A 26,944-nucleotide genomic window follows, 5' to 3' on the forward strand; every position below is an offset into this window, starting at 1 on the left:
TGGGTCTACATGTATGTGAATGTTATTTTATTATGCATGTTTGCTTTTATATGTATTTGACTATATTTTCTCTGAGCAGGACCTTGATCTTAGAGTCCAAGGTTTTGAAGAGTCGCTTTGGAGGGGATACCGATAGATTTTAGTTTACTTTATCTCTTGGTTTTATTTTAGTTCTGTAATATTTGTATAACTCTCTAACCCTCTCTATATATAAATATAACTTGGGCGTCGCCTAAGGGGAGGGGGATTTATATGCTACTTGTTTTATTTTTTTGTAATTTATTTGTGGTAGAAAGCACGCCTATAGAATTGTGATTGATTGACAATTCGTTTTAATAGTTTCACTTAGATCTTAACTAAAATAAAAATAAAGTTATCATTATTTGATCACCCATTTAAACTTGTCTAATTATAGTTTAAGATTTATAATGTGTTCAAATGCTTTAACTATCCATTGTAATTTATTTACTTAATTTGTATACCCACTCAATCTAACTAATAAATGATGCATATTCCTTGCTTTATGTGACCCATTGATCAACTTCTTTATGCATAAAATAGTGATTAAACATTGGTATTTATAACAACTTGTTTGTTCCAGTTTGTTTTTGCCACTTCTTAGATATCATGCCCATAGGTAATTTTTTTTCAGCATGTTAAAGGGTTAGAAATTCATGCATATAGGCTTAATTTTCAGTATTACCTACAAAGAATATTTTTCGCCATTTAGATGACTGCCTGTAGGATTGGATTAAATATTTGCATGTCAATAAATTGCCCGTAAATGCTCATAAATTTAGTTTGGCATTAGAAAAACATGCCTATAGGATTCAACTAATTAAATTGATGCTAGTTAATCAATAAATAATTTCAGCATGTTTTATTAACTTAATTTTTGTTAATTAATTGAGCTCTAATTAATTTTAGTCTGCTAATAAGTTGTAGCATGTTAATAGTTTAAATTTTGTCAGCATGTTAACTTGAATAGTACGTCTATAGACCACTAGTAATTTTTCAGCATGTTTAAAAATTAAAATAAATTTGTTTTGAATAGTTTCTGCAATGTATTTATTGTTGACACTAAAATAAGATAATAAGATAATAATCTTCCAGCATGTTAAATAATTGAAATAAATCTGTAGCATATTTTCTGTTCATTGTTCAACATTTTCTGCATTTACAATAATTTTCAGCCATAAATAAATACGTCGATTGGCAGCCTATTAAATAACTGAGCTACTTTTATGCATTGTTCTGCTATCGCTTCATAACAGCTTAATAATAAATTAATCAAGTCATTTCTTTGCATCTGCTACTTGCTGCTCTAATTCAGGTCTATTTTAAATATTATCCTCTGCATCATAATCTTGCTACGTAAGAAAAATCAGCTACTGGTTATTTTCTGCATCTACTAAACTGCTGCAAATAAAAATTAAGTTTTAGCCTTAATTATTTGGTATTGCTTTAAAATATTTTGCCCATTTGTGTTATTATAAAGTGCCTCATTTTAAATTAATCAATAACTAAATCAGTCTAATAAGCTTTACCTGACTTGTAACATTTTTGTCCATTTTAAAATTAATCCATTATTATATTGAGTGTTTTGCTTGTCTATGCACACGCTTTAGTATGCGACCTTTTCATTAATTATGTTGTTGTTTGCAAGCATGTTAATAAAATCTAGAGGCTAATATGAGACCCTATGTGCTAAATGGTCGTCCAAATCGTTTGACTTGGTGTCTAGGTGGGCCTATTATATTTTGTTGTCTAAATTCACCCTAATAGCAGTCCAATGCCTCTTGAACCTTACGTGGGGACGCTAGACATCTTTTAGAGACGAAAAGCATGCGGTGGTGGGGTAGGGGTAGTCTAGGCCCTATGGAGATGATGACATCGACTCAGGCTAAAGCGACAAACCTCGGTTTTGTCAGTCCCTACACGGAAGCCTATCAAAAAATAAAAAATAATGTCGAGTGCTGATCCTAAAGTCCTTCAGAGTCTCCCTTTCCTTTTTTCCCTCTACTTGTTATAATTATTTGGGGTAGTTTAATAAAAAATAAAAAGTGTTTATTCTATCTAATTGTGCAAATTTCTATCTCCTTGCTCGTCTCTTTATTTATTGTGTAATATTTATTTATTATGTTATCACTTAGTCTCGTATGCCTATCTAATTAACTAAAATAATTAAAGTGCTCTTAATTGCTTAATATTGTTATCACCTAGTTTTCGCATGCTTAATTAATTAAATAAATAATTAAAATGGCTTTAATTGTTTAATATTATTTATCACTTAGTAATCATGCTAATTAAATAAACCAATAATTGAAGTGACCTTCTTGCTACTTGTAACCCCCACATATTGCATGAGACACGGCCGGGACCCACATTTGTGGACCTCGAGGGATGCCTAACACCTTCCCCTCGAGGTAATTTGAACCCTTACCCTGATCTCTGGTTCGTTGACCTTAGCTAGACTTAGTTAGGTTAGATAGGCGCCCTAACGCGCCTTAATTCGTTAGGTGGCGACTCTTCATCACCCAAAACCCAAAAGAGTTGTTAGGTCGTGCACCAGAACCCGTTTTGAGAAAAATGGGGCGCGACAATTAGTATGAAAATCCGTAGGAAACTTATTTTCCTACAAATTTTCATACTAATCCCCATGTAATTCACACTTTTTTTTGTAGTGGTCCCAAGTTATGTTGCAAATTTAAATTTTGAGAGTCAATCAAATATGAAGTAATCAATTTCTTTTATATACCTTTCAAATATTTTATTTATTAATTATTATGATTTATAATAATTTTATATAAATTTTATATTAAAGAACTTAAAATTCTATATCCAAATTCACGATAAAAATTTAGAAATTTTAAATTTTAAATTCCAACTATACAACATAAATTGGAACGAACTGAAAAAATAAAATACTACTAATAACTTAATTATCTTAAATAAAAGGGAAAAGGATCAAAAATACCCTCAAACTATTACAAATAGAGCAAATATACCCTCCGTTTGAATTTGGGTGCAAAACTACCCCCACCGTTACTCAATAGGCTCAAAAATGCCCTTGGCTAACGGAAAAGTAAAAAAAAGGAATTTAAAAAACTTTTAAAATAAGAAAAAGTCAACTTTTTCTTTTCACCTGCCCCTTCCAATTTTCTCCCGCTGCCACTCTTCTTCCTCTTTGTTCCTTCCTTACCTCTTAAATCAGATCGAACCAAAACCCAAACAAAAAAAACTTAAATCCCTCTTTTGTCACTCAAAACTGAACGCATTTTGACTAATCTACACTCAAGTTTCACCCACGACCATGGCTTGTATTCGATGATGAAATTTTATGATGTCAAGTAAACAAATTTGTATATAAGCACGACATCAAAAATATCTTTAGTGACAATTAATTAACAACAACAACTTAATTACAGTTATATATATAAATATATGTGTGTATTTTGAACAACAATTAACACTCTTCGTAAATGTGTCTAAACCCTATAGCGATATTTGATCCAATAATAATTAACTAATGTGGTAAAGACCTCTTTATTAATACGTATATTTATTGTCGTTAAAAATGATTTTTATCGTACTGAAGTCATTTCTGGTTAATATTGCAAAACAAACTAACTTCAAGTATTATTCTTCAACAAGTGGCAACATATATTGCAATCAAGATAAATTGCAACCTTTTAATATTTCTCTTTGTATGCATATAAGTTACTTAAAAGTAAACATGAACTAATTGCATATTATAGGATATTGAACGGAGAAAACTAGCATGTAGGAATGATACAAAGAGCAAAATTTTTCTACTAGAACAATTAGTGCCAGTGTATATGTTGAATTGTTCAGTTTAATATGCGTACACTGAAATTTTAACTCAATTTTGTGCAGTATTAATGATAGAAAATGAGTAATAGATTTAGACTTTTTGACAAGAGTACTCTAGATTTCTACATATCCTTTGCTTGATATATATTTGCTCTACTTGGCAATGAGATGGCATAACTTGAATTTAGCAATTTATCCCGTATATGGAAAAATCATGCAAGTTCTTGATAAATATGCCTTGAGAAAAAATAACTTTTTTTTTTTATAAAATAGGCTGGTGGATGGAACTTGGGGGCAGCGAGCAGAATGAGAGAGGAGGCAACAAACGAAAAAGTCAACCTTTTCTTATTTTAAAAGTTTTTTAAATTCCTTTTTTTTACTTTTCCGTTAGCCAAGGGCATTTTTGAGCCTATTGAGTAACGGTGGGGGTAGTTTTGCACCCAAATTCATACGGAGGGTATATTTGCTCTATTTGTAATAGTTTGAGGGTATTTTTGATCCTTTTCCCTAAATAAAATGAGATAATAATTAGTTCTTAACTTTTATGTCTTAGGTATGCCATGTGTGAAGCTTAAAAGAAAAAAAAAGTAGCGTAACACATGTCGAAACTCTCTGTCTATTTTGCCGACGATAAATATCCGCGTCTTTCACACATTAATTAAGTCGATTAAGCTATGATTCAATATTTATTTTCAAATAATATTTGAATTGATTAATAACTCGTTAAAATATTAACTCAGCTCATATTAACCCACTTCAATCTGTTTATTTGACATTCTTATTTACTACTTATTCTTTTCTATTATAGCAATAATAACCACATTTAAAAAATGAAAAAAAAAAACTCATGAGAATAAAAACAAAAGCCTTTGTATTCTTCCATTCCTATCATTTTGGTTGGAGCTTCTTTATCAAACAGCATAGCCATATGAGAGAATAGGCAAAATAATCCCTCTCTTCATTGATTTATTTTGTCGGTGCCGTGAATATTCCTTATTTTCATATGACATGATTAAACTTTCGAGATTCAGATTTCAAAATTTGATAATAAATTTAAAGTATATTATATGAATGTGTCCTTTAAATTGATATTATCTAACATTTATGTTTTGTAACTTTGAATGTGCATAAATAAACACTTAAAGTTTGTATATAACTAAACAAATAGACATATGTGTCCTAAATAGCATTCTATGTTGCAATTCACATTCTACATGTAATACGTCACGTATGAGTCGGTGTCATGTTCTGGATCGAATTTTCTAATCAATCGCCAGGGTCAAGCAGGTTGGGTCCCAATTTGAATGACGGATCCCTAATTGAGAGTTGGGTCTCAAATTGGTCGTTGGGATTGTGTCCCAACTCGAATGTCGGGTCGAGTCGTAAATCGATTATCGAGGTTGGTTTTTGAGTTAGAAACTATTTTCCTAAAGAAAAAATTCTACTCTCTAGCCAAAAAGTAAAATATATTTTCTGGAAAATATTTTTCATTCACCAACTAAACGCTAGAAAATATTTTTCATTACCAACCACACATGAGAAAATGAGTTAAAAATTAACTTGTTTTCCAAGAAAATATTTTCCTGAAAACATTTTCATTCATACCAAACACACCCGAAAAAAAGTAGTCAAGCACATGACGACATGTATTACCAATGGTAAACACCCGCGTATTTCACACAATAATTAAGTTGATTGAGCTATAATTTATTATTTTTTCACAAATACTATTTAAACAAGTTAATATTTCGTAAAATATTACCTTAGTTCATATTAGCCCGCTTCAATCTGTTCGACATTCTTATTTACCATTATTCTTTTCTTTTATAGCAATAATAACAGCATTAACAAAATGAAAAAAATTAAACAAATAATAAAAAATAAAAACTCATGAGAAGAAAAACCAAAAGCCTTAGTATTATCGTACTCATAATAGTCATTTTGGTTGAAGCATCTTTATCAAACAGCATAGCCATACAAAGTGTTCAGTGAGAGATTAGGCAAAATAATCCCTCTCTTCATCGAGATTCAAATTCTTAATTTTGATAATAAATTTAAAGCATAATATATAAATATGTCTTTTAAATTAGTATAATCTGATATCTACATTCTTTAATTTTGAATGTGCAAAAATAAACATTTAAGTTTATATAAAACTGAACAAGTAAACATATGTGTTCTAAATAGCATCCTATATGGCAATTCACATTCAACATTAACATGCCATGTATGAGTCAGTGTCATGTCTTGGATCAGATTCCTAATCAGTCGTTAGGGTCAGGGTTAGTCCTAGTTTGAATGAAAGATATTCCGAATTGAGGGTCGGGTCTCAAATTGGTTGTTGGGGTCGTCTCCCTATTTGGGTGTCGGTTCGAGTCCTGAATCGATTATCGAAGTTGGTTTTTGAGTCAGAAACTATTTTCCTAAAGAAATATTTTTCATTCACCAACTAAACGCTAGAAAATATTTTTCATTTACCAACCAAGTATGAGAAAATAAATTAAAAACCAACTTGTTTTCCAATAAAATATTTTCCTAAAAACATTTTTTTTCATACCAAACACATCCTGAAAAAAAGTAGTCAAGCACATAGCGACACTCTCCATTTGCAATGCCAACAATAAACACCCGCGTCTTTCGCACAATAATTAAGTTGATTGAGCTATAATTTGTTATTTTTTCACAAATACTATTTAAACAGGTTAATATTTCGTTAAAATATGAACTTACTTCATATTAACCCACTTCAATCTGTCCGACATTCTTATTTACTATTATTCTTTTCTTTTATAGCAATAATAACAACATTAACAAATATAAATAAATAAATAAATAATAAAGAAAACTCATGAGAAGACAAAACAAAAGCCTTAGTATTATCGTACTCCTAATTGTCATTTTGGTTGGAGCATCTTATCAAACAGGCAACAGCATAGCCATACAAAGTGTTTAGGGAGAGATTAGTATAATATATAAATATGTCTTTTAAATTAGAATTGTTTGACATCTAAATTCTTTAATTTTGAATTTGCATACATAAATATTTAAATTTGAATAAAACTGAACAAATACATATATGCGTCCTAAATAACATTCTATATGACCATTAACAGTTTTTTTAAGAGTAAAAGATATTAAGAAAAGGAGAGCGTCGAGGAAACAAATTTATTTTGCTTAAAGTACTACTCAAACTAATCTTTCAATATGTTTCAATAATGATTGCTAAAGGAATATTGTTAATACTCCCTTTGTCCCAGTTTATGTTGCACAATTTAAATTTTGAGAGTCAAACAAGTATGAAGTAATCAATTTCTTTTATATACTTTTTAAATATTTAAGTTGTTAATTATTGTGATTTATAGTATTTTTATGTAAATTTTATATTAAAGAACTTAAAAATTCTATATCCAAATTAACAATCAAAATATAGAAATTTAAATCTTTAAATTTCAACTATACCACATAAATTGAAACAAACTAAAAAAATAAAATACTACTAATAACTTAATTATCTTAAATAATGACTAATGAGGTAATAAGTACTTAACTTTTATGTCTTAGCTAGGTATGCCATGTATGAAGCTCTCTTTTATAAAATATGAAAAGAAAAAAAAAAGTAGTGTAACACATGCCAACACTCTCCATCTGCATTGCGAACGGTAAACACTCATATTTTTCACACAATAATTTAGTTGATTGAGCTATAATGTATTATTTTTTTCTTCATAAGTACTATTTAAACAAGTTAATATTTCGTTAAAATATTAACTTAGTTCATATTAACCCACCTGAATCTGTCCATTTGACATTCTTATTTACTATTATTCTTTTTCTTTTATAGCAATTAATAACAACATTAACAAAATGACATAGGAATTCATGAGAAGAAAAAACAAAAGCCATTGTATTATCGTACTCCTAATTGTCATTTTGGTTGGGCCATCTTATCAAACACATAGCCATACAAATTGTTTAGTCAGAGATTAGGCAAAATTATCCATTTCCTCATTGAATTTCGATACTAAATTTAAAGCATAATACTTCCTCTGTCTCAATTTATGTGACTTACTTTCCTTTTTACTTAGTCAAAAAAAAAATGACACGTTTCTATATTAAGTAACAATTTAACTATAAAATGTCTATTTTACCCTATAACCACACAAATTTCTATCATTCATTTTAAACCACAAATTTTAAAAGTCTTCCGTTCCTACATTCTCTAATTTTGAATGTGCATAAATAAACACTTAAGTTTATATAAAATTGTGCAAGTAAACATATTCATCCTTAATGACGTTCTATTTCATAACTCACATCGTATGTATAATGTCATATATGACGCACGTGTCTAACTTTTAAAAAAATAAATAAATTTTACTCCATGTATTTAGAAAACTAGTGTTCTATAAATACTTTACGTTCTTCTCGGGATCCCTCACAATTATTACTTCTCAGTTACAAATCTTTGACTCTTTTTCTTCAACCAGAAAAGGAAAAAAAAATATTGTTTTCTCTTTTCAGTCCAAACCAGATCTGTTATCGCTCTAAAAAGGTATGTTTCAAGCTTTCAAATTTTCTATTTCAACTCATAATTATGGTCCAAGATTCGATTTTGTTTACAGAAATGCGATTTTTTTTTTCAAGATTCAAATAAGTTGTTTTTCAGGGATTTGTAATTTTGTTGATTTTGTGATTTGCAGAGACTGTAATGTCGTCTGTGGTGAAAGATTTGCATTCAAATGTAGAGAAATCTGAGACCCCTTTGAGGCCATTCAAGATTTTCGTAGGCTATGATCCACGAGAAGATGTTGCGTATGAGGTTTGTCGTTATTCCCTTCTGAAAAGATCATCAATCCCACTTGAGATAACACCCATTAAGCAATGTGAGTTGAGGGAGCAGGGTCTGTATTGGCGTGAAAGAGGGAAATTGGAAAGTACTGAGTTTTCATTTTCGCGATTTTTGACGCCTTATTTGGCAGATTATGAGGGTTGGGCTATGTTTGTTGATTGTGATTTCTTGTACTTAGGGGATATTAAAGAATTGAGGGATATGGTTGATGATAAATATGCTTTAATGTGTGTACAACATGATTATACTCCAAAAGAGACTACGAAAATGGACGGTGCAGTGCAAACGGTTTATCCTAGGAAGAATTGGTCGTCCATGGTTCTTTATAACTGTGGACATCCAAAGAACCGGGGGCTAACACCTGAGGTGGTGAATTCTGAGTCCGGGGCATTTCTTCATCGCTTCATGTGGTTGGAGGATGAGGAGATTGGGGAGGTTCCATTTGTGTGGAACTTTCTTGTGGGGCATAATAAGGTTGTTGAAGGTGATCCAGCTACATTTCCTAAGGCGATTCACTATACACTTGGTGGACCCTGGTTTGAGGCGTGGAAAGATTGTGAATTTGGTGAATTGTGGTTGAAGGAATTGGAAGAGTCCAAGAAGGCAAAGGAGAAGGTGGTTTAAGCCAATGTAGACAACATTGTTTAAATCGCAGGGTGTATGTTAAGGTAATCAGCTGGTGGTTGTTGTTGTAAGTGTGTTCAGTAATTAGAAGGTTATGCCATTAATTTAATCTTCCACATTATTTATTTTGTATTTTCTCACTTCGAGATTCTTTGTAATTCAAGCCAATATTTATTCTGTGTTGCTATATCTGATAAGCAGACTTTTAAGTCATATAGAGTTGTATTATAATTGTAATAGATGTCTGTTAGTATAGAAGGTAGTAGATTGTGTGATGATCTACAAATTTATTATTGATATCTGCTCTGGATTTGTAATTTGGTTTCATTAATGAGAAACGATGGAGGTTTGGTTGCTTCTGTAATTTGGTTTTAGGAAATGCCCCTTCTCCCCTCTCTTCCTGCAAGATGTTTTTTTTGAGAATTAATTCTGTATTGAGCATTGGTGTGTTTTCAAGAAGCTTCTTGAGCTTATCATAAGGTGTTGAGCAAAAAGTAACTTTTCTTAGTTTGAGTTATCTATCACTTTGACGGTATCATTGTCATCTTTTTATGCTTTGGGATTTCTTATGGGGAGGATGGTGTTGAGTAGGAAGGTGCGCGTTACAATAACTTTTTCTTTTATGTTGCTCAAGAAAGCACTTTGAAGTAGTGGGTTGTTCGTATAATTGCTCATTTATGCTTGTGCTGCCTCAACTTACAATAGTGAGACTGATCATGTCTGTGCTTTAGCCTAACAGCTAAATTAGAAGCCGTTGCCTTCATGTCCATCTGCCCTTGTGGTTATTCTTCTCAGACAATTTGCTTGTCCTTCTAATTCTTTTTGCTTGGTAGAAATGATGCTATCTCTTATCTTTTATTCTCTTAAACAATGGGGTATCATTGTCACTTAAATCTGCACTGATTGAGATGTTATTTGCCAACACTCATTACTTCCTTTTTAATCTATACTTCCCCTTTGTCTATGGTTAAACTGATTTTTTTGTGGCACTCTGTCCCTTTGTTCTTTTTTATGGTCACTAGCTTCTGCTATTTTGGGATAGTTTTTTCCAGGTAATAAATGTAAAACAATAGTCTATTCAAAGAGAAAATAAGTGTTTCTATGCATATCACTTCTTAATGTGTAAGCATACATTGATCTAATCTAACATCTTTCTAAAGATATGCTTGTACTAGACATCATAGCTTATATTTACCTTCCGTTTCCCGGAAGACGTATTTGGATTTGCGGAGTGACTGACCTTTGTTTCAAACTTACTTTTCTGCTGGCAGTGGTATTTCTCTGTGAAAGTTGATTAACACTGCTGATTGCATAAGCATCAGATGCTGTAGAGGATTGTTGGCCACTGGCCAGTCTTCTCCTCAGAATTCTACCTCTCAATGTGGTAAATCTACCTTTCCTAGATTTTGAACTTCCTAATTCTAACATATCTATCATTATTCTACAGTGCACTTACTTATTTTCATAGTTTAAGGGTTTATTTAGGTATCCTACCCTTAGATTGTTTGATTAAGCATTACATTGGATGTGAGGAATTTTACATTTGTGCAGATAACATTTATAACTTCTGATTATTAGTATTAGTTTGATCAGCATAAGTCAGTGGTTTAGTGTGTATAGATAAATCTATGTTGCTCTTACTCTTCAAAATCTTTGCCGCACCCATGTTGATACGACATGGATGTGGCACACCAGATTTGGTCAACTTACCTTGGGTGTTTTTTGACTCATTTATTACCAAATGTGTAGATTGATTGGGTATTTTGTTTGATTTTTGGGTTTATGTCATGTAGTCATATAAAGTATGAGAATGTTTGGTTGTTACTAGATATTTTATGAATAAAATATTAGGTATTATTAAGAATTAACTTCTATTAGTTCTAGTTCGATAGGTTTAATTAATCAAGATATACACTTTATATGATATTATGCATTTATTGGCTTCTTATCTCAACACCCGCATCTGCACTCAGATCCATACCCTGAATCCTAAAATTTATATGATGGAGAAGCCAACCTTTAGATCCACACTCGAGTCCGAGCAATTCAGCATAAACTTCTCGTTTACTTTGGAACACTACAGATAAGCTGGCTTGACCGAACCTGTTTGTGCCTTTGAAGCTCATTGAGTATCACATACTGCAGCTTTATTTAACTCAACATTTATGCTGGCGCCATATGGGTATGAAGCATACTTTTTCCACCTGTGGACTCATCGTCGGTCCCTTATTATTTTTGGATTGGGATTGATAATGTTTTTACAACCTGATATGTCCCATATTTCCTAATTCAGGAGTCAATTTATCATAATTCTTGAGTTCATTTGCTTCTTTTTTAAGGCTGAAGAGTATGATCTCTTATGTTATTACTGGTTGCACTAACTTGCTTCTGTTTCAAACCTAAACAATAATCACAATTCCAACTACGAACTTGTTAGCTTGTAACGAAAACTTGTATCAGTTTCAAACTCCTCATAAGCAGTAACATGTCAACAATCCTGAAAATGATATCACTACGATGATTGTGGTGCTTATTAATGAGGCATTAGTAGTACTGTAACTTCATGAGCCTGATAGGGAGGGAAACAATATTTTTAGAATGAAGTTAGGCTAACTTTTTGTGTTTTTTCAGGTAACTGCAACAGAAAAGAGAGGAATCCTTTAATATGCTCAAATTATTGAGGTTTCAATGTGAAAATCGAGTTCAGAAGATCACGTAATGTACAACAATAATGTAAGGTAGCTCATGATGAAGTCTACATGTGTATGATTGAACTTGGCAGTACCCTCATTGTAGTAATCCAGCTACACTACTTTTTTTTGCTGATGAGATCATCTGTCTGTTGAATGAGCAATTTTTGTAAAATCATTGAGCGATTGTACAGTCTACCCTCCCCATACCTCACTCGTGGGATTACACTAGATATGTTGTAGTTGTTCATTGAACAATTGTTACTTGTGATCCCATTGGGCCTCGTGGATTTCTCGGTTATATAAAAAGTTGCAGTCTTGTTGAAATGATGATTAGTAGGAGTACCTGTTATTTTAACATGATTTCAGGTTTAAAAAAAAACCTGTAGTCTTTCCTCACATCTCTGTCATTTGAGATAACTTTGATAGATCCTTCTAGGTTTTGTGGAAACAACTAATGCCACACGTTTCATGTTTCTCTACCCTACGACAGGGACTTAATACCAATCTTTCCTATCATACTGCTGTTACTAATTTTTACTTCCTTTATTCTCCGAAGATGGCGGAGCTAGAAATTTATATAAGGGGATTCAACAAATATTGAGTGTAAATCATTATGTCTTTTTGGTAATGTATGAGTAAGTTGATACTCTAACAATGTCTACTGAAAAAATGAGAAAGATATGTACATTGGTCAATTATGAGAAGACAAGTAGTATAATACTGAAAATGACCAAATCCAAATTTCTAATTAATGCCTGATATATTATAATTGAGACAAATCATGTGTCTTACTCTACAGAAACTTTTGAGTTGTCTTTATAAACCATATACTGAAAGTGTTCTCTTTTTTTTTCTTAAAAATCTTGTCAAGCTATAAAGCAAAAGCTCTCTCTCTCTTTAGTTGAATATTAGAGAAGTAGTAGAAAAATGGATGCACCACAATATCAAGAGATGTCTTATCTTGAACATGTCAAACGTCGACGCGAGGAAAAAGGATGCCTTTACGCTTGGTTTGTACTTTTTCACATCTATGGATTTTTTTGCATTTACGAGTTTTAGATATCAACTGACATCTGTGCCCTTCAATTTTGAGTGTGTATATACTTAAACATGTATAAAGTTGAACAAGTAGATGCACATATTCTACGTGACACACAATACATGTAAGACGCCACGTAGGATGTTGTGTAGGACGTGAATTGCTACAAAGGATGCTAAATAGGATGCGTGTATCTACTTGTTCAACTCTATACAAGTTTAAGTGCCTACTTGTGATTTGTAAACTTGGAAGGCATATATGCCAAAAGCTAAGTGAGATGACATGTTTATGTAATATGCTAGTTTTGTTACCTATCTTTTTTACTTTGGCTAGGCCTCTAAAGACATCTTTTGACCTTATTTTGATCACTAAAGGCATCTTCTGACCTTATTCTGCTTTGATCCCCCAATATTGCAGGGGGTGGGGAGGGATGCTCTTTTTTGTTTGTTTTAGTTTTGGATATGTTGTTTATTCACCAGACTAAAAAAGGGAAAGATTGATGGTAATCTTTTCTAGAAGTAAAAACTGAATAATCAACATGTTTATGGGGTTTAAAACTTGGAAGCATAAGGAACTGGAATTGATTGACCAAAGTAAGCCATTATTAAAATCAATTCATCAACATATTACGTTTTTTTGAAATTAGTATAAACGTAGTTCTCAGTAGCATTTTAGGTTGTATTTTATTCAAAAAAATTAAATAACAAAAAGACAAAAATCTGACAGAATAAACAAACATAAAACATTATTGTCAGTAACGTTTTATAATTTGTTACTCTGAAGCACGTTTTATTGCTAAAACGTGACTCACAGTAACGTTTCTCTGGAATGGCTGAATATTGAAATTCAATCTTGTACATGCCTCATTCATTATTCAAATTTCTACTATTAAAATGGATAGATATATTTTGGCTAATTAAGAACAAATCAGAAATTTGCTGCTGGATCTCCACGTCTCGTTTACAGTTGTTTCGCTTTAGCATCTGCAGTAGCTACTATTTTGCATTTCGTACTCTGTAATTAAGCAGTTTCCTTTGTTCGATGGTCTCTGCATGGTCATCTTCCTTCTAAGGTTGAACCTTGCAATGATGTTCTAATGGATGTAAATTTTCAGATTGTATGTACTTATATTGAAAGTTTTTTACCAATTTTTATCAAGTGAAAATGTTTCGGAAGGTGGAGAATTTTCCTCAAATGCTTGTCTTGGTTTACTTAAACCTTCCTAGACACCACTCATGGATTACATCCGGTATGAAGTAAATATATATATATATATATATATATATATATTCGATTTAATAGTGGAAATTTGAATAATGAATGAGACATGTACAAGATTGAATTTCAATTTTCAGTCATTCTACAAAAACGTTACTGTGAGTCACGTTTTAGCTGTAAAACGTGCCTCAGAGTAACGAATTATAAAACGTCACTGACAATAACGTTTTATGTCTGTTTACTCTGTCAGATTTTTGTCTTTTTGTTATTGATTTTTTTTGGATAAAATATAACCTAAAACATTACTGAGAACTACGAATATACTAGTTTTGTAAAATTTAAAAAAAAAACATATTATTTTGGTGAATTGATTTTAATAATGACTTACTTTGGTAAGAAACTGACAAATTTGTGTAGAAGCTTAAAATTTTCATCACTGACGTACTTAGATGAGCTTGAATAGAGCGATATAACTAACTCTAACTTAGGGATCAAGATTTGAGGCGTAGCGTTTTTCTTCTAATTTTATTTGGCCTTAATACAATATGGATAGTAAGACAGATTTACTTGAGTGAATGAATGCAGTGTGTTCACAATGTGTTGCTGCTTCTGTTACTACGAGACCTGTGAGTGCTGTCTGGACATGCTCTGCTGCTGTACTTGATGTCCCTCCTAGCCATGCCAACCCTGTGTTACTATGTTAGCAACATAAGCTAAAAATGGAATTTGTTTCCTTGTTCTCACACTAAGTTTCTTCCACGTCTCTTTTGTTACCTTCCACTGTATGTTTAAAAACTGTGAAGTTGAATAAACTTGTGCTTTTAAGTCATTTTCTATTGAATTTTTTTTTTTTCTTTCAACGTAGAACATTTTATGTTATCTGTTTGTTTGGTGTGAGTACAAAAATTCTCCATTTTGATGAAACATGAACTCTGTCATACCAAACACACTAGAGTTGTTAAACTAGATAAATGGTTAGCGCAAAGAAGTTATAAATACAGTTCCCTTTTGGACTACTAGAGTTAGGTCTTTGGCATATTTGCATCAAATATAAGTCATTACCAGAGAAGGTTTATGGTCAAAAGATAGGCCCAATAAACACCAAGTCAAAAGAAAGTAACTCGAACAACAACAAAATAATAGACATTTTTACCTTCACGTATGGCTTGATGTACAGTATTAAACTTGAAATACAACTGAAGACACACTCAGGTGGAAAGAACGCTTGTGAGGGTTTAATTTTTGCACAAAATCAATCGAGGATCTAAATTAAACAATGAAACTCGAGCAAAATTTTGTTCAAACATTTTACCTTCACATGTGGCTTAATTTACAGTAGTACATTTGAATGTACAATTGAAGACATTCTCAGGAGGAAATGATGCTTGCGAAGATTATTATGATCTTTGCTTAATAATCTATCAAGGATCAAAAGTAACTCCATTACTGCAGATTTACCTTAGCAACCGAGGATGGGATTTCTCCCTTCATCAATATCAATGAGAAGAACATGCTCCGGATCTGAGCCAGAAGGTCCTTCTGAGTACAGTGTGGGAAGATAAGCCTTGTATGCTGGCAAGTAGCGGGATACAAAGTCCTTCACCTGTGAAAAGTGGAACAAAATAAAAAATTGGAAAACGTTCCTCTAAAGCATTAACTGATGGTTTTCATTTCTTTTTTGAGAAAGAATACACATAAAGTTTTACCTCCTCATCAGTCATCCCAGCCTTCCCGTCAGCCCTCATTGCAATCTCCGCCTAAGAACATCCCACTAGACTATTTAAACAAATCGCACAAGAATAAATATGGAGCAAAATGCAGATGATATCACATAATGAACCTGCAAACGCCATTGGTAGACATAACTAGGGTCTTGAATCTTGATGACAATCCATGACTTGACAAACTTATGCCATGCATCATAATAAGTTTCTAAGTTCTTGTTGACCGTCTCTAGCTGCAATTTCTAAAGTTTCAATGATCCAAGAAGATAGATCAAAATAAAAGGCACAAGCATCCAGAGAGAGTCTAGTATTTGAACCTGTGGATTAACAGCTTTGACAACTTCAGGTGGAAGGGGTTTGAAACCAAGCATCCAACCTTCAAACAGAATTACCTAATATCCAAAGTACTGACAATGACGTGAGGCAATCTTACCATTTCGCTTGAGTTGGATCTATGAGAAAAGTTGTGTTTTTACAGAAGGGAACATGATGCTGACATTCTCACATTTTATATCATTTTAGAATTTTAACTTTTACTTTGTGGAAATGATGGAATTGGGGTCACTCTTTGAATCATTAAACATTAGATGAACAGAAAACCACTAATTGCCTGCTCTAAATAAAAACAACTTCCTACCGGTAGAGGCCCTTCAACCTCTGGCCATTCGGAGGGATCAGCTCTGTCACCTCTACCACTGTAAGCAGACTGGAAATAGAGTTTCAGAATAAGTAACACATAATATTAATAACCCACTGAGACTTAAATGTTTACTAGTCTTTCTTACTTACTTTATCATATCTAGGAAGCTTCATCTTCACACCTGGATGGAGTTGAATATTAGTTAAGCATATAGATGCAGTGCCTAATTGAAAAGTAGCACAAGCTAAAAAGGTGCATTCACCTTCTTTCGTCAATTTACTTAGTGCTGTCAGTGTCTCAACAGACAATGGAAGATCATGGCTTCCAGCATTTCCACGAAACTGAAGTGAAGATGAAAATTTTTATTTTATTTTTTTGAGAAAAGAAGAAGTGAAATTCGTCATTTTCTACCTCCAAAAGCAAGTTCCCTGGGTTGCTGTCTCTTAATTTCGCCTAAAACCACATAATGTGTCAGCATTGGTGATAATACACAGACGGAAACTAGCAAGCAGCAAACTCATGAAACATTTACCTGTTCTTCTGCTGTTAAGTAAAAATCATCAATGGATATTGTAGCAGCTCTCCTGATGTTATGTGTGAGCATAATGTTTGGTTATTTCTGTCCCACAGAGGAAGCAAAAACTCATGAAAGCAACTTACCTCCCAGTGATTTTAAAAAGATATTCTAATGCGAATACTAGCGTTGTCTTTCCACATCCTTGAGGCGCACTGAAGCCAATCTACATGCCAAGAATATATCTTATCTTAGGTGTGTTTATGTCTAGCTTTTCTAATCAGACCAGCATGATATTGACCTTAATGGAAATCAAACACACAAGAACCAAGAGAATAATAAAAATGTGTCTACCACCAATGGAGGGATTTCTTCTTCTTCTTTGAACTTGGAACTATGCTGTGAAATTTCCTGTTCACACCACAAGAAGACTGGAATATAGTAGTGGTAGATTCGAATTTTTTGGGCCTCGTTGAGAGACAACTGGTTGAGCTGAAACAATCTACAAAGCCGTAACCCATACTCTATCCACTTGTCAATGGACTCAGCCACCTTTTCCGACGTCAGACCTATCTTACTGATGAGGGGGCCTGAGCATATGAATTCATAAAGATCGTCCACAGAAGAAACTTGTGCTATTTCTTTTGAAGACACAGCGTTCAATGGACCTTGCTTCCTTCCATTAGGGGAAAAATTATCACAAGAAGCAGATTTATCTTGCATCCATGAATATCCACTGCCTGCACAACCATGATCAGCCATGAATGCAAAAGGGTGAAAGAACATGACAGGGCAGCATTTTCACGGAAGTAACACTAATGGTCATCAACTGACACAATAAATAAACCATATAGATTACAAGAAGTAAAAAAGAAAGATCCACGGCATACAGTTAGCTATTCATCTTTTTCACTATGTAGCAAAACTTGCATCTAGGCTTACACCTTGTGTTTGTCTTTCATCTCATAAAGTAAAAATTGAATTTCCAAAACCTATCACAAATTTTGTATATGGATTTGAAATTTGAAGAATAACCTTCGTTCAAAGTTGATTCCTTTCATTTCAGAAGAAAAAAGGGAAACAAGAATAACCTTCAGAGTTTTATTTAATACTTTGTTTGGTAGGATTTCCAGCCTTTGTATAACTAATACACACTCAATTTCAGTAATATAGAGTTATAACTAATACATAGCAAACCATGTTATATTAGTAATACAAAGGCTATTAATATATAAATAAGCATGGTTAAAGACAAAGCGGTCGTTAAAACAACATTCCAAACAGTGGATAAGAAATAATCTCCGCATTACTAATACACCCTATTTTGGGGAATCTTAGTAGCTCAGTTGGTTGACTATCTAAACTTTCACTTTATTGGTGAGGGTTCAATGTTACTCGATTGCAGAAATTCACAATGAACTCGAGGATCGAAGCACTGTTTCAGGAGTTTCTCAAGAAAACAGTTAGTAAGGAAGAAGAAGAATTGAGCGAGAGAGAGAAATTTGTATATTTCATATCCTGATTGTAAAATGATTTGATTACAAGCTATATAGTAATTGAACTCTTAGCTAACTTTCACTGTAGCTAACTAACCAATGGACCTGTAACTAATCATGTATCATTCAATTCTCCCATCCTGCAATCCCCTCCCCCATTTCCCCTTCCCCTACCCACGATCTTTTAGGAAAAGAAAAAAGAACATATTCAGTACTATTCTTATACACTCTATCAAACGGACCAAAGCTAGTCTTAATCTGTTCAACCAAGTTATTGTCACCTTATCTTAACAGGAATATTTCCAGTCCTATGAAAAAACCCCATTTTAGCAACTGCAAGATCGATCAACTAATATAAGCAGGTACAAAGCATTTATGTGCAAGAACAGCTAATTATCTGCCAATTACAAGAATCTCGCCAAATAAGTTCACACCCACTTCGAACAAGGAAAAATTATAGTAGGAACCAAATTACAATAATTGAAAATTGAATTGAAGCAAAACAAAAGTAGAGCTGGAATTCAAAACCTGATGAATTGGAGAGGTGAGGCAACATTTGAGAGGATAAAGTTGGACGCTTTGCTCTTGGGTTTCCAGAAAGGGGAGAATTTGTCGACCCGATTTTCCAGCATTTGAAATCGCCGCAATTGTAAATATTATTAAAATCATAAAAATGTGGAAATCGTAAAGAATATGATAATGATGATGATGTGGAGGAAGCTGGCAGCTGCCATGGCGACGGAGTCTGAGATAATATATTCAATCCCGCCATTGTCGGCTCTCTCTCTCTCTCTCTCTTTCACATACACACAGTGAGTAAGAGAAGTTCTCAGCAAGTGTGTGTGTGTTGCAGCTTTTTGTGGATACGACAGTTACAAAACGATCGGTTAAGATTTGGCCAAAAGGAATCTGACCTGAAAGCAAAGCTGGATTTTATTTATGGGGACAAAAGAATGAGGAAAACAATAACTAACATAGGGACATACATTTAAGATCACAAAATTCAAATAATATTTTTTATAGGCTTTAGTACAGGGACAAAATCTTTAGTGTGAATCCAGATTAAAAAAAAAAAAATTATAAATATTTAATATTTATTTAAGATCACAAGATTCCAAAGAAACTCTATTTGATATTCCTAATAGTAATAGTGTTACTTAAATATAATCGAGGGATTGCTGCCTTCTTCAACCCCACCCCTTAATAGAGAAAAAACAAAATTTGAAGTACATGGATCATAACATAAAGTTGATTTCACTTTTTACTGATATAAATCATACATAGTTCTTGAGTCGAGGGTTTACGAGATATAATCTCTTTACCTCACAAACGTAGGATAGAATTTGTGTACACTTAACCTTTCAAGATGTCACTTGTGAGACCATATTGGGTATGTTATACTAGAAATCATACATAGTAGTTTTTTAAAAGATTGTAGGAAGAAAAACATTTGACTCCCTGAAATAGTGCCATATATTATGGGAAACAATTATTTTATAAGCAAATGATATAGAAGATTAAGACAAATCATTCTAAATTACAAAAGCTGGCAAAGGTAACAGAGTTGAAAAAAATAGCATGTACAAAATTACCTGCATGATTTTCTTGAATTACAACTGAGAAAGTTGCTCATTTTTTACTGCTAAACTTGCTAAGTTTAAGTATATTCCTAGTATGTCAAATCCTTTACAGCAGAAGAGTGAACAAAAGGAACACTCAATATAATGTGAATTTGAATCAGTTACTCTCATAAAAAAAGCCTAGGGAGGAGCCAAGTTGCAAAAAAGCCCCTTTATAGAATATGTCATCTGCTTCAGCATTGCTGCTCCATTTGGTTAGTCTTATATCTTCAAATTTCATGTCTGAAACAGTGTCTCAAGTAGCTTTGGCGAAGACAAACACGCGACTGACTTGAACTGTTGGCACAGGAAAAAGAGACACTTATTAGGGAGCTACACATAATGACAACTCAAATGTGCTACTTTTGAATAATAACATACAAGTACCTCATCTTGTCGGTATTTAGCACGTATGACGTTTAGAAGGCAGTTATTTGTATTCAACTGTAGACCTTGTAGTGCAAGAACTGTGGTTTTCAGATCTTGAGCCTTGTAATAGGTATAGTGCTCCAGTGTTGGACTCTGTCAAAGTTGCAGGCATAAGTTCTACACACCAGAGGCACGCAAAAGCTAACGAATTAAAGTAAAAGAAAACCAGTATATTCAAGAAGCAAACCCATGGGTGGCTTGACTGATCTAGTGTCCATCTTGCAAGGAATACAGATGATGCAGCAATAGAAGATGGGGTGAATTTCAAGAAGCCATATTCAAGCAATGTCAGTTCGGTGAGATAATTAGCCAAGAACTCTAGCTCCAGATTGGGATTCTGAAATTATGTATCATTAAGCAATACGATTATACTTCAGTACAGAGAAAAGTTCTGTTATCATTCAAGTGATGCACATTAATTCATTACCTTGTAAGAAGCTTGTGCTGCTCTTACAAATCTCCTACAAATAACATCATACATATGAAGATGAAAAATTTCAGTTTTCACATAGACAAAAGAAAAAGAAACATTATGCTGTTATACACGTGTAAAAATAAACCATGGCTGAAACAAAAGTACCTGAGAAAGGTCTTTGCAGTTGGAGTTGAGAGTCGGAAACCTAGAAAGTTCAGAACAAGAATCTCCATTGCCAGGACCTGCTCCACACTTTAGTATATCAGAACCTTCAGTTTGTCCAACTAGTATATAATAATATCTGAAAACCATTTTTTTTCTGGGAGTTCTGTAAAATGATAGAGAAGGAAAGGGGAAGGGGGAGGTGTCGACGTCTTCTTTAGTAACCAAGAGGTTTCATGCAGATATAGTATTTCCTCTGAACTGTACCCATAAAATCATTGTTGACAGTATGCTGCATAGAGTTGCATTTCTTGTAGGAGTTCGACGAGATTCTCTCACTAATAAATATTAATGAAACAGAAGACACAGATCTACTTCCAATATTTGCAAGCTTGAAATAAGCATAGAGATTCATGTAGACCTACAAGTTCTAGAACTTAAGATAAACCTCAAAAGCTTGAAGGGGAATAGACCCCCTGATAATTATACTAAATGATATACATTACACAATAACACATATAGAGAACGTAAACTGCATGTGAAGTTTAGAGAGGAGAGATATATGAATGATCAAGTTCATCAATTAGGTTCTCCATGGGAAGTACAGAACAGAACCCAAAGACATCATCTTAAACTAGCTAATAGCATACTATGCTGGAACTATGCTTGTCCTTCCTACCCTTTCTCGTCACGTAATGCAGAAATTCAAGATCCTGATAGTGAGAACTTGAAAGAGCAGTATTCTACCTCATTTTTCGTGTAAGCATTATCACTGATGAAACAGAACTCCTCAACACGTGGACCACACATCTCTTCATATTTCCTTCAAAATTGAAAGAAAAATCCACGTTCAGCCAGATAAAATGTAATTCTTTATTCAGGGATAAAAGGGAAGATTTTTTAATACAAAGTGCAAAGTGATGGCAAAAATGCTTGATGTCCTCTTTTTTTACAGGTGAAGGCACACTGCAGTCTGCAAATGTGGCTACATAGGAGCATTTCTTCATAAACACACATATATATGGAATGATGAGATTTGTTTTGTCAGATTCTAAAATGAGTGGAGTCCTTAGTCTTGGCCCTATATGCACTTTGTAGCTAAGACGCTTCCAACTATTAGGCATGGCCAACCGATCCAAAGATTCTGAAGTAGACTTCTGTTTAATTTAGAAAGAAAGGATCCTGTATTTCTTCGACTTGAGTTTCTTTCTCTTTTAAGCATTTCAAGAAAATGTTTCCCCAAAAAGCAATATTTCAAAGAACCTATAGTAGTAAAAACAGTTGTGTCGAGCTTACGAGGCAACTAGCATGCAAGTGATTCCAAGGAGCTGCAGGTTTTTCCTTTCCACATAGTTTTGAGAGAGAAATAGATCGATAAAGTGAACAGCAAGGTAGAGTGTATCTGGCACCAACTTATATTCCTCTGACACCTGACACAAGATTAGACAATGACCTTAGCAACCAGCATTCTTATAAAGCATTTCTAAAATCAGCAGGCAACTAACAACCATTCTGAGCTGAAAAGGTAAAGGAAGGGCCAGAGAGGCGGGACGAATCCATCATCAAGTTGAAATTATACGGACTTAACTAGCACCAAATTCACAAGAATCTTACGAATGATTTATATTTTATCATAAGCAAAAAATCACATACGATCTTTACAAGCCTTATTCTAAACTGATCTAAGATGAATCAGCACCAGATGATGAAAACCCAAAATGAAAATGTAAGTTGCTTGTCCAAGTTAATACTGTTAGGAAATTGATCTGTTTCACATTTATTTGTTCAAGATGAATCAAGTACTAATAATTAGAATATGTCAGCACTGGAAGACATAACACAATATGCTTCAACTATTCAGTTTCTTTTTTTTTAGATAAACACCAACTTACCTCCACAATCCAGTCGACAAGGATTGCACGCATACTTTCTGTGATATCTCGCTGGAGTGTTTCCATGAAATTTGATTGCGGCCTTCTAATTATCTGGAGAAATACAAATTAGACTTTGCATTAGGAGAAGTTTACAGTTATCCACTGCAACTCAAAAAGACTACGGCTACTACTTGACGCCATTATCCTAAAACAAGGAAATCTTAGAAGTTATACAAGTTGAGATTTGGATTCAGGAAATTAAGCAAATAATGCTTATTAATATGCAGAGGAAAACATTCCAATAAGTAGGTGTCACAGTGGGAAAGTATTCTTGAGCTAAAGTATCCAGCATTCTTTCATAAGTGAACATATATTGAATGTATGAAGGAGGATTAACAAAGAAAAGAACCTAAGTGGTTACAGATAAAACTGAAATTATAACGAAAGTTGAGCATTGTTGCTGATTTGTCTAACCCGAATTTTGAATAAAACAGTGAAAAAGCATCCTTGAGGTGCTTGTGCAAATATGACCTTTGCCAGAGTGCCAATTACTTCTTCAACTAAGAAATCCAGAAGAACTGTGCAAGAATATCAATTAAACGAACCTCTGCAACCCGTAAATTGTTATATATATCATGAGCATATTGACTGCATTGTAGTGGATCTTTTTTATCAGAATCAATGTCTATGAAGTCCAACTTTGTTGATGTTGATGGTGCTGCATCACGAACAGCTTTCCCAACCATGCCTGGGAAAAAGTTCAATTAGTTTAGTATGCAAAAAGAAAAACAATAACAGAACAACATGGTCGCAATTACATGGAACACAAGAAAGCTAGTAGATATGAATCCTTTCTCTGGAGAAAAATGTCAAGGAAAGAAAGTGTGATGGAGAATTACAATCATTATTTAGGTCAAAAACATATTCACTAAGTACTCAAGAATAAAGTAAGAGGATAAGACCAAGGCTTCCTCATTGATTTATAAATTTTACTACGGAGAAATCTTGTTATTATCATCTCATTTTCTTAATCATCCAGTCCAGAACAACCACAAGCTTGTCAAAAGTTATATTGTCTCTATGAAACAAGTTCAAAAGGAAACTAACCTTTTCTTGGAAAACCTTTGATTTCTACTGGATTTCCTTGTTGTTCATGGGACTTTCTGTCTGAGCAACTTTGATTAAGGCTACTCCCTGTAGTTAGACAAATCAAGTGAATATTCATAAAACTGACTCAAATAGTACTTCTCAGATTAGAAAGACATGCTTTCAGCATCTTGACCCATACTTGGTGGTAACTTGGTTGGAAATTGATAGACTTCAGGGTCAACAGAAGTGGTCACTTTAGACACATTCATTGAGCTGTTTCCAACCCGCATGATCTTCTTCTTCTTCTGACAATTAAAATAAACTAAATCAGATAATAACAGGGATAAAATGAGCCAGCAGGAAAGTGTATACACTATAACCAAGGCTTTATTGGGATAATATAGAAGCACATTCAACACATGAATCCTTGAATTCGCTAATGCACAATACTATTCTCTACTTGCAATATTTCAGATATTTCAAACCTCTTATTGATATTTAAGGAACTCTACAACAGTCAATTTATGAAACTTGTTTCGCATGGTGTCAATGACAATGCAGATAATACAAGTAAAACAGGAAGAACTACTAACTGGGACTTTCACAGCATTGAGGCAATCTCCATTTGAAGTGTTGCAACGTAGATTTGTGACATCCTTAAGCACTGGCCGGCATTTCTGCTCCACACAGGAAGTAAGTGGAACATTCTTGTTCCTCACCCTGAGGATTGCCGGGTTAGAACTTATCTGCAGAGCACGTTTCTGGCCCCGCTGCTTTGGCAGTTCTGCAGTGCTAGCAACCATGGATTTTTCAGGGACAGCAGCTCGAGATCTTGTAACTCGAACCATGGGCTCAATTGCAGCTGAGATTACTGAATTTTCTCTCTTCATAGTGAGTGTGGGGGGCATGGAATTAAGCTAGTCAATTTACTTTTAGTTGAACCCCCTCATTTACCTGCAAAACTTCTCAAAGTCAGTAACATGACATATCAAGAATTATGAAGCTCAAGAAACAACGAAACTAACAAAACTTAACACGCTTTATCATGGAAGCCAACCATTATAATTTATAGCCAAGGCAAGCTTAAGCTTTCATGTTGACTAAATCTAGCACCAAATAAGGAAGAATTCATGTATAAATCTTTCCATAGGACTCCAATTCACTGGATAATACCGTTCAAAATGAAATGTGCATGTCATATCAAGAATAATGAAGCTCAAGAAACATTGAAACTTAACATTCTTTATCATGGAAGCCAACCATTATGATTTATAGACAAGGAAAGCTTTCGCTTCATCTTCACTAAATCCAACACTTAATAAGGAATTCATGTATAAATCTTTCCATAGGATTCCAGTTCACAGGATAATACCATTCAAAATGAAATGTGCATAAGAAACGCCCAATATTCCGGATCCATATTCACAAAAATAATACTCCACTCATCAAAACAACACGTCCACATGTCCTACTAATATCAAGCATGAACATTAAACTATTAACCATCAAAAGAAGTACAAATATGAAAGAACTTATTTCTCAAACAACAACAAACATATCCCACAAGTGGGGTTTGGTGAGGGTAGAGAGGTCGTCTCAGATAGTCTCTCAGCTCAAAGAAAACAATAGGAGTGAAGAAACCAAGGCAAAATATTAAACAATGCAAAGAACTTACATCTCCACTAATGTAAATGTTCTAAAACTTAAACAAGACAAAAATCTCAATGAAGCAGACAGACACCACCAATGTGGCTCAAAATCGAACTATAATCCAAGAAACGTTTAAAAATACGTCTTTTACCAAACATCTAGATGCCTAATTAAAGGAAATTCCTCTACATTTCTTCTTCTCTACTCCAAGAACTCAAAATTATCAGGCAAACCCAACGACCCACTTCAATAAAATATAAAAAAATTAACAATGTAAGAAGGAAGATTCAAAATTTGATAATTTCAAGAAACCCCAAAGACCATATCATATCAGCAAAATGTTATTGAACAAAGAATGTAGATTAATAAACCTTGTTTCTGCATTCAACAGCTACAAGAACATTCAAGAATGTGATCAAGACAGGATCTTGATGAAAGAAAATGGAGATTGAGATGGAAGAGAGGCGGGATATTGAGTTCAAAGTTCAAATTCAAGAAAATTGAAGGAAGGTTAAAAATGATAAAAAAAGAAATTCAATTAGGGAGTAATTCTTTATCTTGGGTTTACAGTAATGGCCTCTGAGAAAAAGAGAAAAAAAAAAAAACAGAGAGAGGTTTGACTGGTTTGACTAAAACGGTTTTATAGAACAAATTAATATTGTAATTTGGTTATTATAAGGTAAAACACGGTCCGAAAATGTAAAATACAAGGACATCCTAGCTGGCTGTTTTATTCCTGAATTACCCTCCTTACTTTGGAAAATTATACACATTTAGTCCTTTGTCGATTATAGTAGTTTTATTATAGTATGTATACTTGTATTTTTTTGCTTAAAATATGAAGTAAAAAATGTGTTATTATGAAAAGGTGAATCACTAAACCTGTTAAACATTTAAAATTATAGGTCTAATGATCGGAGGGAGGATGAATTCACGTGAATCCGAGGAACTCCCTAGATACACATTGTAACCTAGTTATTGTTACACCTCATGAGACCAGAATTATAATATGAGGTACTTACTCGTGATGAGTGCAGATAAATTTATGCAACTAAGTAGCTCATTGTATTAACTA

The 26,944-nt window shown here is 33.4% G+C and overlaps 3 protein-coding genes and 1 long non-coding RNA gene across 4 annotated transcripts; 2 read left to right on the forward strand and 2 right to left on the reverse strand.

Moving 5' to 3' along the window:
- The first annotated feature begins 8,275 nt into the window (after positions 1-8,275).
- LOC125820574 (protein CDI-like) lies at positions 8,276-9,671 on the forward strand. The gene is made up of 2 exons (XM_049499975.1): positions 8,276-8,386; positions 8,535-9,671. The coding sequence occupies exon 2, from the start codon at positions 8,543-8,545 to the stop codon at positions 9,305-9,307; it is 765 nt and encodes a 254-aa protein (XP_049355932.1). The 5' UTR covers positions 8,276-8,386; positions 8,535-8,542; the 3' UTR covers positions 9,308-9,671.
- A 3,127-nt stretch (positions 9,672-12,798) lies between these two features.
- LOC125820583 (uncharacterized) lies at positions 12,799-15,098 on the forward strand. The gene is made up of 2 exons (XR_007442538.1): positions 12,799-13,010; positions 14,843-15,098. It is a non-coding gene; the product is annotated as an uncharacterized LOC125820583 (long non-coding RNA).
- A 439-nt stretch (positions 15,099-15,537) lies between these two features.
- On the reverse strand, positions 15,538-19,480 carry LOC125820560 (D-glycerate 3-kinase, chloroplastic). The gene is made up of 12 exons (XM_049499962.1): positions 19,160-19,480; positions 17,490-17,875; positions 17,282-17,361; positions 17,154-17,205; positions 17,033-17,074; positions 16,884-16,962; positions 16,771-16,802; positions 16,619-16,687; positions 16,299-16,373; positions 16,098-16,214; positions 15,964-16,014; positions 15,538-15,860 (listed from the first exon to the last, which is right to left on the reverse strand). Exons 1-12 carry the CDS (start codon positions 19,401-19,403, stop codon positions 15,717-15,719), a joined length of 1,371 nt encoding a protein of 456 aa, XP_049355919.1. The 5' UTR covers positions 19,404-19,480; the 3' UTR covers positions 15,538-15,716.
- A 670-nt stretch (positions 19,481-20,150) lies between these two features.
- On the reverse strand, positions 20,151-26,425 carry LOC125820559 (cyclin-A2-4-like). The gene is made up of 13 exons (XM_049499961.1): positions 26,241-26,425; positions 24,813-25,173; positions 24,419-24,524; positions 24,238-24,324; positions 23,736-23,878; positions 23,149-23,241; positions 22,553-22,686; positions 22,004-22,079; positions 21,260-21,336; positions 21,107-21,140; positions 20,867-21,016; positions 20,638-20,772; positions 20,151-20,547 (listed from the first exon to the last, which is right to left on the reverse strand). The coding sequence occupies exons 2-13, from the start codon at positions 25,125-25,127 to the stop codon at positions 20,488-20,490; spliced, it is 1,410 nt and encodes a 469-aa protein (XP_049355918.1). The 5' UTR covers positions 25,128-25,173; positions 26,241-26,425; the 3' UTR covers positions 20,151-20,487.
- Between the last annotated feature and the right edge of the window lie 519 nt (positions 26,426-26,944).

This window comes from Solanum verrucosum, unplaced genomic scaffold (assembly GCF_900185275.1).
Source record: "Solanum verrucosum unplaced genomic scaffold, falcon-dt-bn FXZP01000117.1, whole genome shotgun sequence".
Taxonomy (NCBI): Eukaryota; Viridiplantae; Streptophyta; class Magnoliopsida; order Solanales; family Solanaceae; genus Solanum; species Solanum verrucosum.